Source organism: Podarcis melisellensis (assembly GCF_964234715.1).
Source record: "Podarcis melisellensis genome assembly, chromosome: 7".
Classification (NCBI taxonomy): Eukaryota; Metazoa; Chordata; class Lepidosauria; order Squamata; family Lacertidae; genus Podarcis; species Podarcis melisellensis.
In genome coordinates this window covers 64,639,800-64,655,394 of record NC_138539.1, presented here as the reverse complement: position 1 = coordinate 64,655,394, position 15,595 = coordinate 64,639,800, and the positions used below count along the sequence as shown (strand labels likewise).

General features: G+C 47.4%; 2 protein-coding genes across 2 annotated transcripts in view; both read right to left on the bottom strand.

Moving 5' to 3' along the window:
- Positions 1 to 176: 176 nt before the first annotated feature.
- On the bottom strand, positions 177 to 5,692 carry LOC309374753 (tubulin beta-2 chain). The gene is made up of 4 exons (XM_081919938.1): positions 5,521 to 5,692; positions 3,419 to 3,527; positions 2,893 to 3,003; positions 177 to 1,464 (listed from the first exon to the last, which is right to left on the bottom strand). The coding sequence occupies exons 1-4, from the start codon at positions 5,575 to 5,577 to the stop codon at positions 404 to 406; spliced, it is 1,338 nt and encodes a 445-aa protein (XP_081776064.1). The 5' UTR covers positions 5,578 to 5,692; the 3' UTR covers positions 177 to 403.
- A 9,609-nt stretch (positions 5,693 to 15,301) lies between these two features.
- The window catches only part of SLC22A23 (solute carrier family 22 member 23), a 103,897-nt gene continuing 103,603 nt past the window's right edge, over positions 15,302 to 15,595 (bottom strand). The window contains exon 11 of the mRNA XM_081918212.1: positions 15,302 to 15,502. Within this exon, the coding sequence (XP_081774338.1) occupies positions 15,466 to 15,502 (37 nt within the window). The 3' untranslated portion in view covers positions 15,302 to 15,465. The remainder of the gene's footprint in view (positions 15,503 to 15,595) is intronic.

The window sequence follows — 15,595 nt, the reverse complement described above, 5'->3', positions numbered from 1 at the left end:
AAAATACGGTATGTAGCATTGTGATAATCGGTCCAGTTCATTCACATTTTATTTACTTGCATGACGGCTGCAACACTTCTGTCGCAGAAGTAGCATAATAATTTCCCACTGTTCCGACTTGGCTTCATTTCTGCTCTGCAGTTTTACAACACAATAAAAGAATCCAGACAACAGTGTGAAACACAAATGCCTTTTATGTTTGTATCAGACATTTAGACAGAAGACTTTTTCATAACTCTTTTGCAACTACTGTTACACAACGAGTAAATCTGCTGACAAAGCCAGCAGAGAAAGCACCAAGTTGAACTGAAAAAGCATGCATCAGCAGAGCTGAACAGACTGTGCCCCAAAACACTGGCCCCATTGCACTAAACTTGCCCCACTGCACTAAACCACCGCCATCCTAAGCCTCGTCCTCTTCGCCTTCCTCCTCAAACTCTCCTTGCTCGTCCGCTGTGGCGTCTTGATATTGCTGGTATTCGGAGACCAGGTCGTTCATGTTGCTCTCGGCCTCCGTGAACTCCATCTCATCCATGCCCTCTCCGGTGTACCAGTGCAGGAAGGCCTTTCGGCGGAACATGGCCGTGAACTGCTCGGAGATTCTTTTGAACAGCTCCTGGATGGCCGTGCTGTTGCCAATGAAGGTGGCGGACATCTTGAGGCCTCGCGGAGGGATGTCGCACACGGCTGTCTTCACATTGTTGGGGATCCACTCGACAAAGTAGCTGCTGTTCTTGTTCTGGACGTTCAGCATCTGCTCATCCACTTCCTTCATGGACATTCTGCCCCGGAAAATGGCCGCCACCGTCAGGTAGCGCCCGTGGCGTGGGTCACAGGCTGCCATCATGTTCTTAGAATCGAACATCTGCTGGGTCAGCTCTGGCACTGTCAGGGCCCGGTACTGCTGGCTTCCGCGGCTCGTGAGGGGAGCAAAGCCGGGCATGAAGAAGTGCAGGCGAGGGAATGGCACCATGTTGACCGCCAGCTTGCGGAGGTCGGCATTCAGTTGGCCAGGGAACCGCAGGCAGGTGGTGACGCCGCTCATGGTGGCCGAAACCAAGTGGTTGAGGTCCCCGTATGTGGGAGTGGTGAGTTTGAGTGTGCGGAAGCAGATATCGTACAAGGCCTCATTGTCAATACAGTAGGTTTCATCCGTGTTCTCCACCAGCTGGTGGACGGACAGCGTGGCATTGTAGGGCTCCACCACTGTGTCCGACACCTTAGGGGATGGCATCACACTGAACGTGTTCATGATCCGGTCGGGATACTCCTCCCGAATCTTGCTAATGAGGAGTGTCCCCATCCCAGAGCCTGTGCCACCGCCCAGGGAATGGGTCAACTGGAAGCCCTGCAAGCAGTCGCAGCTCTCTGACTCCTTCCTTACCACATCCAGCACAGAGTCCACCAGCTCCGCTCCCTCCGTGTAGTGGCCCTTGGCCCAGTTATTCCCAGCACCACTCTGGCCTAGAGGAGGAAGCAGAAAGGTGATGAACGTGCAGAAGCTACAGCTGCCAACACTTTCAGTGCATAAAGGGTGGAACTGGTAAAGCAAACCAGCTGGAGCCTAAATGTGCATTTCTTTTTAAATTTTGGTTACGACCTCTTCAGGGGGGCACAGTCTGTAACAGCCCTAAGAAATGGTTCTGTTGTGTTCTTGGACAAGCAATCCATCAAGTCCTAGAACATTGGTATTTCCTTCATATATCTTCTCCAAATATTTATTTGCATGCAAACGCTAAACCGCATGGCCAAGAAATTTGCATGCAACAGGGATCCATGGTCAATCTAGCATAGTGTCAGGTCTGCAGATATGGACAGGAGTTTCCAATAAGAATTAATGAGCCTCTGACAGGTTTATAGTCTATTTACAATAACACAAAGAGAACGGCACTGAGCCAACTTCTCTCAGGGTATCAGTTGTTCACTCTGAATCTCCTCCCCTTTTGCAGCACGAAGGGCGCTGGATTCCCTGTCCTTCTGCCCCTGTGCTTTCGTTGCTCCTTAACCCTTTCCTGCCTTCTAGTCCGAGGGGAGGGAGGAACATCCTCGCTGCTCTCAAAGTAAGAGCCTTCCAAACTCTCCCTCCCTCCTGGTTGCCTAGCAACTTTATCAGGGCTGTCTATCTCCTCCTCCTCCGACTGTGAGGTTTCTTAATCTACTGTTCTCTCTGTTACTGAGAACACTGAAGGAAGGGGGGCAATTACCCCCTTCCTCCTCATTAAAGGCTGCTCTGTGACTGCCTGCCTTCCTTGTCTGAGTCAGACCAGTCTCTGGCATCTGACACTGGCCAGCCCCTGACACATGGAATCATAAAACTGTAGAGTTGGAAGGGACATTGATCATCATCTAGTCCAACTCCCTGCAATGCAGGAATCTTTCACCCTACGTGTGCCTCGAACTCACAACCCTGCAATTAAGCGTCTCATGCTCTATCGACTGAGCTATCCACGGTGTGTTCTGGTTAAGGGAGAGAAGGCTGCCCTTTCTCTTGTGGCGATCCTGGAATATCTCATCCATTTCACCACGGGAGAGATGCAGGAATGATCCCTTGACCCATTTTTCTGCCAATACGTGGGAAACAGGAAATGCATACTTGCCCATCCTACTCCTATTGTGAAAGCTCATAACGGCAGAACCCTACGCAGAGATTGATGCCTGACAACTTTAAAGAGGACCGCACATGCTGATGGAAGTGAATGCCAATTGGCTTCAAGCCAAGCTGACTGTAGCACTCATGCTTTGCTTGGTGGTGGAGGAGAGGAGGTACTGAAGGTGAACTGGAACAGATTGGTAGATTTCTAGCCAGCAAACCCTTGATCTAAGAGGACCTGAGCTTCTGAGTTCATTTTCGCTTGGGCACCCGTTTTAGAACAGCCATGATGAAACACTTACCAAAGACAAAGTTGTCAGGTCTAAAGATCTGCCCAAAAGGTCCAGACCTGACCGAGTCCATTGTGCCAGGCTCCAAGTCCACAAGGATGGCACGGGGCACGTACTTGTTACCTGCAGTGGTGGACACTCAGTGTTATAGACCTGCTGTCAGCAGATTTCGTGGGCTGGGGAGGGGAGGGGAATCCGCACAAAACCCAACACAAGGCAGCTCCTATGCTCTTGGCAACCTCATTACTATTCACCGGAGAGACACAGCAACTCTCTAAACAGATAAAAGGAGTGGGGGAGGTGCAGATTTAAAGGGAACAGCCTAATGAAACCAGGCTTGAATTTTAAGTAGGCATTAAAGCGTTGCCAAGGATTTCAATAGCTGCTTAAAGGCCCCGGCTTGCCAGGGTTTTGTCACGCTTGCTGCTCTCCCAGTGCCTGTGACATTTTTTGAAGAATCTATCAGCAGCTTTCCTCCCCGGCCTCCCTCCCTCCCTCTCTCTCACACCCACACACCCCGCTCCCTCCCCAAGGTTACCAGTTGCTTCATTGTAGTAGACATTGATCCTCTCTAGCTGCAGGTCGCTGTCTCCGTGGTAGCTGCCGGTGGGGTCAATTCCGTGCTCATCGCTGATGACTTCCCAGAACTGGAATGGGAATTTTGGAGAGCTATTAGCAACTGCCTTTGAAATGCCTAGAAGGCTGACTCCCCCTCCCCCCAAAAAACCACATGCCGCTTGCTGGCACGCCTTGCCAAAATCCCGTTGTCAGGGCTGCCAGATTCCCAGCTGAAAAGAGCTTCTGCCGTGGGAAATGAGGCAGATCAAGGCAAACGCTTAACAGCTCTGGCAGCCCAGGTGGCTGCCTTGACAGCAGCTCGAAGCACAAAGAAACAGCACCGCTGCAATACTCCACATGAAACCCACAAAGGAAGCCACAATGCACCAGGATGCTCTTTAAAATCTCCGTTTATAATTGTGAAATACGTTGCATGGTGGGCAGTGAGAAAAGGATGGCTGCAGAAAATTCTTCAGTACTGCTTTCCTTAAAAATAAATAAATAAATAAATAAATCACTCCTTATGTTTATTGGTATTTTCTCTGCTCTATCTTTTGTAATTCAAGCCTCTGTCTTGAATGTGCTTGGGTTCATTCAGTTTTAACCATGTTTAAAAATTGAATGATGATCTTTCGTTGTGTGCAGGAGTGGGGAGGAAAAGGTGCCACCAAGCCCATGCACACACCCACTTGCGGCGCTAGAAAGGCTATTGTCTCCTGGTGCTGTTCTCTCAAACACAAAACCAAACCAGCACCAGCCTCTCTGCCCATGATCGTAACCAAAATGGCAGCAGAAAGCCACTCTTTGCTTCATATCCTTGATAAGGTAAGCTTAGAAGCTGTTAGGGAAACTCCCTTATGAAAGGACCAGTGGGCATGTGTCCCCAGATCTGTGACAATGTTTTCTGAGCAAGCACTAAGGTCTAAGGTGTGTGTGTGGAGGGGTGTGCTTTATGATCACAGAAAAATGCCCTGCAATGTTGCAGATTAAAGACCACTTTCCATTCGCTTGAGAGCCTTGAGATACATGCTGCGTGGACCACACTATTACTGCCTAGCCTGCCAAGGTGGTAGCGCCAACTCTAAATATTTTCAAAGCGAATTCAGTATTTATTCGTTCCCTTCCACAAAAGGGAAGCAGAAAGCACAGCCGGGGCAACCAGATCCCCAAGCAAGTTAAGCTCAAAATAATAGGCTCATATGATCTACCCAAACTGAATTCAGAGAAAGCATCTGTGACAAACTACCTACACAAGGGAAGCAACATGAAGACGGAGTACTATTCATCGAACCTTAAAATCCCCTTTACTGCAGAATCTAGCCCAATACCGTATTAGAAGATACCAGTGAGCCTAGAGATGACTATAGACCCCCCCTCGACTTACTGAAAGCTATATTGTCTCTGTACCAGCATTGAGGGTGTGGCTGGGAATTGAGTTACTAGCTACCCTTACTTGTCAAAAATAAAACAAGCGGCTGGTGAAGCCCAGCCATATGGGCGGGGTATAAATAAAATTGTTAAAGCACCAGATCCAGTCCCGTCCACACACAAAAAACCAACACCACCCGGATTTGGAATTTTGTGTGTGTGTGTGTGTGTGTCTTTGTGACATGAGCGCTGACTCAAAGCACGAAGTGCCTACAACAAGGCGGGATGAGGAAACGCCTTTTTCTAGACCCCTTATTAGAGCGCCGGTTCCTGCTAGCAGCTCACACATCAAAGGCAACGAATGGGACTATCCAACACGACCAGCATTTTCTATTCTCCTCCCTCCCCTCCGTAAGGGGCGTGTAACAAAGGAACCGGCTGCAGCAGAGGATGAACGCGCCGTCGAGGAAGCAGACCCGAGCGGGGGTAGAGGTGGTGAAGAATACATCTCTCAAAATTGTGAGACGAAGACATAAAAAGAGAGAGAGAAAATGCTGAGTTGCTGAATAGGCTCCTTCGATGCGCAGGAGGCCGAGGTCATTGAACCCCACCCGAGTTAGAGACGCGTGGAACGCCTGGAATTGGCGACTCCCTGCAGCGCGTGTAACAATAGAGACGCCCCCCTTTCCTCTCCTGCCCCTGTCCAGACCATACCTTCGCCCCTATCTGGTTGCCACACTGGCCGGCCTGGATGTGCACGATCTCACGCATGGCGACGGCTTGACTCCGGGCTGACCCCCCACTCGCTGGCCGCTTCTGCCTCCGGCGCGCCCACCTGCCTGACCTCGGCTCTCTTCAGCACCGGCAACAAGCAACAGGGAGCGCCTCGGCCAGGAGCTGCATTTTATACCGGGAGCGCCGATCCCCGCCTTTCTGCAGCCCAAGCCCCACCTACTCCCATTCACAGCTGCCTCCTCGGCTCGGGTGATGTAATGCTCCCAGTAGCTGACGGCGGATGGGGGGAACAGGGGGGAGACGACGGATCCGCAGAAGTCCGTCCATCCCCTCTCCCCCACCCCCGGTGGATTTTATTTTTTATTAGAATGCACTCAGACATTTGCTTCGAGGTTGTCTGTCAGATCGTAATTGCTGACCCATCTCTCCTCTCCCTTCGCTTTCTGATATATATACAGTGGTACCTCGAGTTAAATACGCTTCAGGTTACAGACTCCGCTAACCCAGAAATAGTACCTCGGGTTAAGAACTTTGCTCCAGGATGAGAACAGAAACCGGCGGCGCAGCGGCAGTGGGAGGCCCCATTAGCTAAAGTGGTGCCTCAGGTTAACTACAGTTTCAGGTTAAGAACAGACCTCCTGAACGAATTAAGTATGTAACCAGAGGTACCACTGTACTTAACCAGAGGTACCACTGTACTGTATATTGGTGTAGCGGGGGTGGGGACAGGGCGGGGCAGCTGCCACCCAAAATCAATAAAAATCCTATGCCCTTTTAAAATGTGCTTTTTGTAGGGGGGCCTATTGGGTCGTTGTTTTATTTTTATTATGTATTTTTTGGTTTTATATCTTTATTATGTGAACCGCCCTGAGGGCCCCGTATAGGGCGGTATAATCAATAAACACAATTAATATTTTATTAATACAATTAATAAATAAATACAACAACAACAAAATAAATAAAAATATATAGCCAACTGAAGTTCTCCCCCCCTCCCCAACAAGAGGCCTGCCCCCTAACAAAAATCCTAGCTACGCCCTGCCCCTCCTTGGCGACGCCCCATGTATTTAAAGGCGGTTGGAAGCTTCAAGTTGAAATGGACCGGAGGAACAGAAACAGCCTCCATCCTCCTCCCTCTCTGTCTCCAGCAGGACTTTCCCCCTGAAATATACTTGGAATCGAAACATCCCCCCGACTCTTCTTCTTGTTCTTCTTCTTGCTCTTCTTTTAAAGGGTGGAGTGGAGTGGCTTTGTTCTCGACTCCCCCAGTGAGAAAAGATAACGTGATGGGGTCAGGGACAGAGGAGGAAGGGAAGAGAAAAAGAATCTGCTGCGCGCAGGGCTCCGGCATTTGCAGCATCCGGCCGCGCCCTCCGGCTTCCCCCCCCCATCCTTTTGTTTCTTAAGAGAAGCCCCCCCCCCCGCCCCCCGTTTGCAGCTGCCAACGCTGCAAGGTGGCAGGCAGGCAGCGCGCTCGGGCGCGGCCTCTGCTGCAGTTTCTCTCGGCCGTCCTTCTCCCCACGTGCTTTCCCGAGATCAAGGCCTGGTATGCAAAGGTGCAAGGCCAGGCCACTCTCTCCCCTGCCTGGCTCCCCATTTCTGCAGGCGGAACACGAGTCTGGGCGTGTTTATCAGCGAGCGAGACCAGTGGGTGACTTGAATGAGAACCAGTCCCCTTGTTAGCAAGGTGGTGGTGGGAGGAGGCAAGGACCAGGGCGCCTTTTAAGCTCTCGAGTCAGATCCACAGCTATATCTGGGTTGGCACCGGGTGTGGCTGGAAGCAGGCTAGTTCACGTGAACAAAATGAGGAGGAGCTGGTCATACAACTGAACAAAACCCGCAAGGCCCTTTCTCATCCCAGCTACAATGCTCCAAATAACTTGGAATAAGAAGTTTTTAAAAAGCTGGTTCGGGGACCATAGCCAAATAAGCGCATTTATTCTCTTTGCTCCTTGGATCAAAAGCAAGATATAAGGCAATGCACTGTTGTTGTTGTTTGGTCGTTTAGTCGTGTCCGACTCTTTGTGACTCCATGGACCAGAGAACGCCAGGCACTCCTGCCTTCCACTGCCTCCCGCAGTTTGGTCAAACTCGTGCTGGTAGCTTTGAGAACACTGTTCAACCATCTCGTCCTCTGTCGTCCCCTTCTCTTTGTGCCCTCCATCTTTCCCAAGATCAGGGTCTTTTCCAGGGAGTCCTCTCTTCTCATGAGGTGGCCAAAGTATTGGAGCCTCAGCTTCAGGATCTGTCCTTCCAGTGAGCACTCGGGGCTGATTTCCTTCAGAATGGAGAGGTTTGATCTACTTGCAGTCCATGGGACTCTCCTCCAGCACCATAATTCAAAAGCATCCATTCTTCGGCGATCAGCCTTCTTTATGGTCCAGCTCTCACTTCCATACATCACTACTGGGGAAACCATAGCTTTAACTATACGGACCTTTGTTGGCAAGGTGATGTCTCTGCTTTTTAGGATGCTGTCTAGGTATCACGCATACCTTCAAAAAACAAAAGGAAATGATGAATTTCAGCCGGATAATTCATCATTAAAGGGTGAGGCTGCTTCCAGAACAAATGCATTCAGTCACCAGTCTCAAGAAGATCTTTTGCTCCGTCTGGAGCGTTTTACATGACCTGGGTTATCTAAAAGGCTCACCCAGTATTTCCCTGAGGAGCGATTCAGCTATGTAGATGCATCAATCTCGTTTGATTTGCAGTGCGATTCGTGGGTATAATTTTATTGCTGATGTTATGTTATTCACCGGCATGGTTTTTTTAAAATTGTATTGATGATGATGATTGCAAATAAGGTCTCAGAAGCTATTGGGTCAGTGGCGTAGCGTGGGTTGTCAGCACCGGGGGCAAGGCAAGTAATTTGCACCCCCTAACCCGTGGATTTGCGCCCCCTAACCCCAGATGTTGCGCCCGGTGCGGCCGGCCCCCCTGCACCCCCCAGGCTATGCCACTGTACTGGGTTCATTTTTAAAGTCTTTTCTGAGGACGCAGCACTTCTTTCCTTCCCAGCCAATAAACACTGTTGCTAATCGGCGTCTTCTCTTTTCCCGTCTACGCCTTGCCCGGTGTTCTAGAGACAATGATGAGGTCAGCTTCCCATCTTCCAGGGATGAGAGGATACATTTCAAGCTGGCAAGGGAGCTGCTTTCGAGCAACATAATATCGGGACGGGGTGACTCAGGGCTGCCGGCTGCCTTCTCCCAGATGGGAGGGGAACTCCGCCTTTTCCTCCCTCCCTCCCTGCAAAGAGGATGAAACGATCCAAGCCAGGGGGTAACAGTTTGGTATTTGCTCTCTTGCATATTTTGCTGCTGTGCCTGTGGAGGAAGGGAAGACAGAGGGCGTGAATTGTATCACACCATATTCCTCGCAACGCAGCCTGAGTGGCTGGTCGCAGCAGCGCTTTATCTCAAACCTGCTATTAGCAGAGGCAACGCGTTTCATTCTCTTTCTGTGTGCTCAGCAGACAGACAACAACAAAAGCAAGTGGCTAAAAGGAGCAGCTTATTTTCCCCCCTTTGTTTTCTAGCCAGCTAGAACTATAACTGTACTGTATCACGTTCCGATCTGGTCTGTGTGTTTACTCCGGGGGTGGGGCAGATCCACCGAATTTAATAGCGCTTATTCTCCATTCCTATAAAACTATCCACCTTACTGAACACAGTGGATCTTCCTTCCGAAGAAACAAGACAAGCGAAACTGCAAATCCAAGATTACGTTTGGGAGTGAGGCCTCACTGAAGATAAGTGGAATTGACCTTCAAATAAAATTGGGTGAAATTTAATGCTCCTCGTTACTACTTAAGAAGCCAATTACCAATTCTTATCCCTTGAGTATTCACTATTTTCAATTCTTGGTTATCATTTATAAGATTTATTACCCGCCCTTCTCAAGGAAATCCCAGGGCAAGTTACAACAAATAGAAAATGCAATTTTGTAGCAGATAAAAGTCCGTATAAACTTAAAACACATAAAGGTAAAAGTAAAGGGACCCCTGACCATTAGGTCCAGCCGTGGCCAACTCTGGGGTTTCGGCGCTCATCTCGCTTTACTGGCCAAGGGAGCCGGCGTACAGCTTCTGGGTCATGTGGCCAGCATGACTAAGCCGCTTCTGGTGAACCAGAGCAGGGCATGGAAACACCGTTTACCTTCCCGCCGGAGTGGTGCCTATTTATCTACTTGCACTTTGACGTGCTTTAGAACTGCTAGGTTGGCAGGAGCAGGGACCAAGCAACGGGAGCTCACCCCGTCACAGGGATTCGAACCGCCGACACATACAAGCGTTCTAAAATGGAATAGAGCAATATATAATTAAAAAGTGTCAGATATTCTGCTAAACTACCAGGCTGGGTTTTTTGTTTTTTTGTTTTAAAAACACCCTTATATTCCTTTTGTAAGTGACACAACTCCCAGACTACAGGATTTCCAAAAAATTTGGAAGAAATTGAAATAAAAATAAAAGTATCAGTATTCAATTTTATTTTAGTCACAGACCAGCATAAGATTAAAAAACAACAACAAATAAACTTAACACATAAGACTTAAAACAGGTAAGGGATAAAAAAACCTAGTAATTAAAAGGTGATTATATCATGCATACTTTAAAAGATAGAAACAAGGACCAAAGATTAAAAGGTTATACCCAGAGGAGCAGAGCTTCTCGGCCTTTTGGCTAAAATCAAGTGTAAAAATAAAAGTATTATCAAGAGACACCTACCGGTATGTATAACCTTATGTTTTCCATATTTGTGAGACAAGACTTTGCTGTTTTATTTGCAAAGCAAATCTTTAGACCTGAGCATAGAATTTTGTCAACGATATTCTTTATTCCTTTTCCAAGGAACAGAGTAATCCTACCTTGCCTTATATACTCAATACAGCACTGTCAAATATTGATTATACAGATAGCATAGGATGCTCTCTGCTGCATATGAGACAATTTTGGTCTATTATTGCGATACACACGTCTTCTGTTTGACATGTTTCCTCTAGATATATAAGGGAACCACAGAATAGCACTCCATAGATATTGTATTTTGCTGTGTCTGAATGTGCTGGGATTCCTGACAAACTGCCTTTCCAACACATGCACATGTAGGCAGAGGTTTTCCTGTAGGAGAAAGAAAGGGAGGGAGTGTCTGAAAGGGCATTTAACCCCCTGCAGTCTGAAAGAGAGTTGAGCAAAAGCAGCACTCGTTTGTGTAGGTCGCCTCTTTAAAAAACTGGACTTTCCAGGCCTGTCATCTTGGTGGCGGCAAGGATCAGCCAAACCCAAAACTGCAGTCCTGGATTCACCACCACTCCCGAAAAGGCCTATTATATAATTAACAGTGCAACTTTGATGACACCCAGAGTTCTTGGCACCCGTCTGCCTTGAGAGGCAATGGAGTCTGCCTCCGGGGGTGAAGTCAAACCGCTGTGTTAGCAGCACCAAAGTGGCCTCCCTGGGGCGCAAGCCTGGGCAGCGTGTATGAAGGTCCTGGGCTGCCTAGCTAACACGACCCCCTTCTTGGCCTCACTGATGTGGTCCAAAGGAAAGCGGAGCAAGACGTTTGGCACCAATTTGGCTACAGGAATTGCTGGAAGGAGGCGTAGAAGGCGCCACCCAACCATCTTAGGAACTCCACTTCATATTTGTGTAGGGTTTACTCCAGGGGTCAGCAAACTTTTTCAGCAGGGGGCCAGTCCACTGTCCCTCAGACCTTGTGGTGGGCCGGACTATATTTTGAAAAAAATAATAATGGATGAATTCCTATCCCCACAAATAACCCAGAGAAGCATTTTAAATAATAGCACACATTCTACTCATGTAAAAACACCAGGCAGGAACCACAAATAACCTAGAGATGCATTTTAAATAAAAGGACACATTCTACTCATGTAAAAACATGCTGATTCCCAGACCATCTGTGGGCCAGATTTGGGAGGCAATTGGGCCGGATCTGGCCCCCAGGCCTTAGTTTGCCTACCCGTCTTGCAAGGCAGTGGTGGTTTAGGATCTGAGTTTTCCTTCTCCTAGAAGGGCTACCTTCCCAGGTTGATGAGCCCCGCCTGCCCCTCACTTCCTTCTGGGGCATGTGCAGAAACCGCCTTCTTGCCTGTTGGACCCACTGATGGTCTTGTCTGCTCAATCTGCTGGAGCCGGTCTTCAAGTGCAAGGGATGTCCCTAGCTGCGGGTTTCAAACCCATTGGCTACCTTCACCTAGTTTAGCCGGCCAGTCAAAGCCATTTCCTGGGGTGTGGCTATTGTCACGTGCTGACTGCTCCTAGGAGCTATAGGTGAGAACTGAGTGCAGGATGGGGACCAAAGGTGGACAAACTACCCCAGAAGGAGCACAACGTGTCCCCCACCAGAGCTACTACCCCTCCCCTAACACCCTATACTCCCAACAGTCACAGTATTCCTAAGCCAATGCAGCTGTAGGAGGTGGGTTTAATTTTCCGAATGCCGTCAGCAGAGTGACATTTAAGAGATCCTAATTCCCCCCTATTTCTGGGGGAAGTGATTGGAAACAGAATGTGCTCTTTAAAGGAAACAAACACTAAACACTACTTCCATATATATGTTGAGAAGATGCACCATCATATTCAATACCGATTTCCTCATTGTTCTTGAAAGACATATTTCACTGGGTCTTACTGTATACGTAATTTAAACAGATATTGTTTCTCCAATGCACATTTTAAAAATTCCGTTGGGCAATAAATCTTCACGGTTTGCAATTTTTTGTCCCACTTTCCTTTTTCGAGGTCTCCTTTTACTTCCACAGAGACATCCCTCCTTCCTTCATTGAAACTCTTCCCACAGCTCTGACGCTCAGTCTGGCCATACAGGCCATCAGATTCCACCTTCTGCAGTTACCTAGGCAACCAGCCTAGTCTTGGAAACAAGCTGCATTTAAAACAGGATCTCTGCCACCCAACGCCCTGTAACCTTTTCATTCTTGGCTGCATTCTTCCCTTACTTAAAAGCAGAGAATATGAAGACTAGCTGCTATGTCAAGAATATAGAATTGTCTTATTTCTCGCATACATTGAAAAAAGACATCTCTTCAAAAGTTGGCTTAAAATCAACTTACAGACCAAATTAATTTTGCTGCCTTTTCCTCATCACACACATGGCTGCAATACCAGACACAAAGGTGATTGTGTAAATTCCTTTATCCAGGTCAGTCAGAACTGACAGATTCTCTGGACATATATTATAAAAATGGTTTCTGACTTAAGTAATAGCAGCATTACATATGCTGCAACTCGTCGAGAGATCTGGAGGGTGACAACACGAGAATGGGCCTTCTCTGCAGTGGCTCCCCACCTGTGGAATGCTCTCCCCAGGGAAGTTCGCCTGGCGCCTTCATTATACACCTTTAGGAGCCAAGTAAAAACATTTTTTTTAAAACTAGGCCTTTGGCTGACCTGATGGACATCCTATACCCTTTTAAAATGTGACTCATTGTGTGTGTGTTCTTATTTTGATTTTATATATCGTGATCTTTTCTGTGAACCGCCCTGAGACCTCTGGGTATAGGGCGGTAGATAAATGCAATAAAATAAATAAAAGAACCTGTACTGTACCTACTTACCAGTACCTGGGAGCAAGCCTTACTGAACTCAGCATGACTTGTCTCTGATATGATAGTGCCATTAGCATTTTATTTCCTTTCTATAGGTTATCTTAGTACCCCTTACAACAGCACTGATCGCCAGCTGGAGGAAGGGAGGAACAGGTGCTGAATTCAAAGCAGTCCCCCATTCCCCTCTCCTGACCGCAAAACAGGTGACCAGCATATCAACAGGTGACCAGTACATCAAAGATGGCAACAGCCATCATCTGTTGATGGGTGGGTACCGCAAGTGCTGTAACATGTGTAGCCTCCTGAGTCTTTGGGTTTAGACAATGACCTCTCTGTAGAAATAGGTTCATTCACAAGACTGAGAAATGTGGCAAAAGTACAACAGCAAGAACTGGTGGGGCTAAGCCAGGGGTCAGCAAACTTTTTCAGCAGGGGGCCGGTCCACTGTCCTTCACACCTTGTGGGGGACCGGACTATCTATCTATATCTATCTATCTATCTATCTATCTATCTATCTATCTATCTATCTATCTAATCTATCTATCTATCTATCTATCTATCTATCATCTATCTATCTATCTATCTATCTATCTATCTATCATCTATCTATCTATCTATCTATCTATCTATCTATCTATCTATCATCTATCTATCATCTATCTATCTATCATCTATCTATCTATCTATCTATCTATCTATCTATCTATCTATCTATCTATCATCTATCTATCATCTATCTATCTATCTATCTATCTATCTATCTATCTATCTATCTATCTATCTATCTATCATCTATTTATCTATCTATATCTATCTATCATCTATCTATCTATCTATCTATCTATCTATCTATCTATCTATCTATCTATCTATCATCTATCTATCATCTATCTATATCTATATCTATATTGGGGGGGGGGGAATGAATGAATTCCTATGCCCCACAAATAACCCAGAGATGCATTTTAAAGAAAAGCACACCTTCTACTCATGTAAAAACACAATGTTTCCCAGATCATCCACGGGCCGGATTTAGGTGATTGGGCCGGATCCGGCCCCCGGGCCTTAGTTTGCTACAAGTTTCTGGAAAACTTTCTTTTCCAGAATTGAAGTCCACTTCCACTTGGTGTGAAGTTCCAGCAAGCCAGGATGAAAAAAGCACTGAGGATTTACGGGGTCTTTGCTTTATTTAAACATGTGCAAGCGGAGCACAGTGGAAGCACACAGGCACCCTACTTACAGCAAGCAGCAGAATCTCAAAAAGCAATGGACTCCGCCCCCCACCCACTGGACGTCAGCTACTAATTTGCATCCCTCCATTCAAATTGCTCTGCTCCCTTCCCCCAAAGTCCGAAGAGTGACCTTCTCCATGCTCTGCTGAGTATCTCATGCTCAAACCTGAGTTCTCCAGCCATAAGGAGACCAACCCAGCTTAACAGGAATTTTCAGTCAGTAGCTATTAAACTATGTAAATTGCTTTCAACATTTTCCCCTGCGAGGAAAACACTGTAGCTGTTTTGGTTTAGTGGTTGGGTCCCCAACTTGGTCCTGTGGGCAGTGCTTTTCTTCTGGAAAAAGGGGGTGCCGGTACTGTGTACCATTGAGTACCCCCATGTGGGGGGGAAGCACTGCCTGTGGACACTATGGAACCCTCAAATACTCTCCTAGTGTCCCTCGAGACTCCTTGTGCTTTCAAATTTTTAGTTTTGTTCAAAATGAGCTCTCCCTGCTTTTGTTGTTGTTTTTGGTTGGGTCTGTGACAGGTTTTTTTGCAGGAAGGGGCTTCCTTTTGTCAGCTTTATTTATTAGGGGGAGTGTTGATGTTTTGCCTGGTTTTTTGTGTTTTTGGGGTGGGGGTCTCCCCAGCTTTTTACTTCTGTGAAATAGGTATTTTGTGGTGTCCTTGAGTTTCTTAGAAGAAGAAGAAGAGTTTGGATTTGATATCCCGCTTTATCACTACCCGAAGGAGTCTCAAAGCGGCTAACATTCTCCTTTCCCTTCCTCCCCCACAACAAATACTCTGTGAGGTGAGTGGGGCTGAGAGACTTCAGAGAAGTGTGACTAGCCCAAGGTCACCCAGCAGCTGCATGTGGAGGAGCGGAGACGCGAACCCGGTTCCCCAGATTATGAGTCCACCGCTCTTAACCACTACACCACACTGGCTTCCACTTCTTAGACTTCCAAATGTGCCCCTGGACATGAAAAGGGCTGGTGACCTCTAGTTTGGACCACCAGCCAGCTTGAAGAGCACCCACGACTCAGGAGTTTACACCCTGTTCTGCAGAGTAGCTTGTTCCCCTCCCATTCTGCTGGACATCTCACACATGCAAGCTCTGTTTATTTTCTCTGCACAAACATACACGAAGGCACATCCCTGCAATTAAAAAGAAAAAGACACAGTGAACAAGGTGAATTTCTGAATCATGGCAAATCTCAAAACCACAGCCACTAGAAAAAGTAGGATGGA

Coding starts and splice junctions, on each gene's coding strand:
- LOC309374753 (XM_081919938.1), bottom strand. CDS start 5,577: ATGCGTGAGATCGTGCACATCCAGGCCGGCCAGTGTGGCAACCAGATA. Junction 3,528..5,520: donor GCAACCAGATAGGGGCGAAG/GTATGGTCTGGA, acceptor TTCCCATTCCAG/TTCTGGGAAGTCATCAGCGA. Junction 1,465..2,892: donor ACCTGACAACTTTGTCTTTG/GTAAGTGTTTCA, acceptor TTCCTCCTCTAG/GCCAGAGTGGTGCTGGGAAT.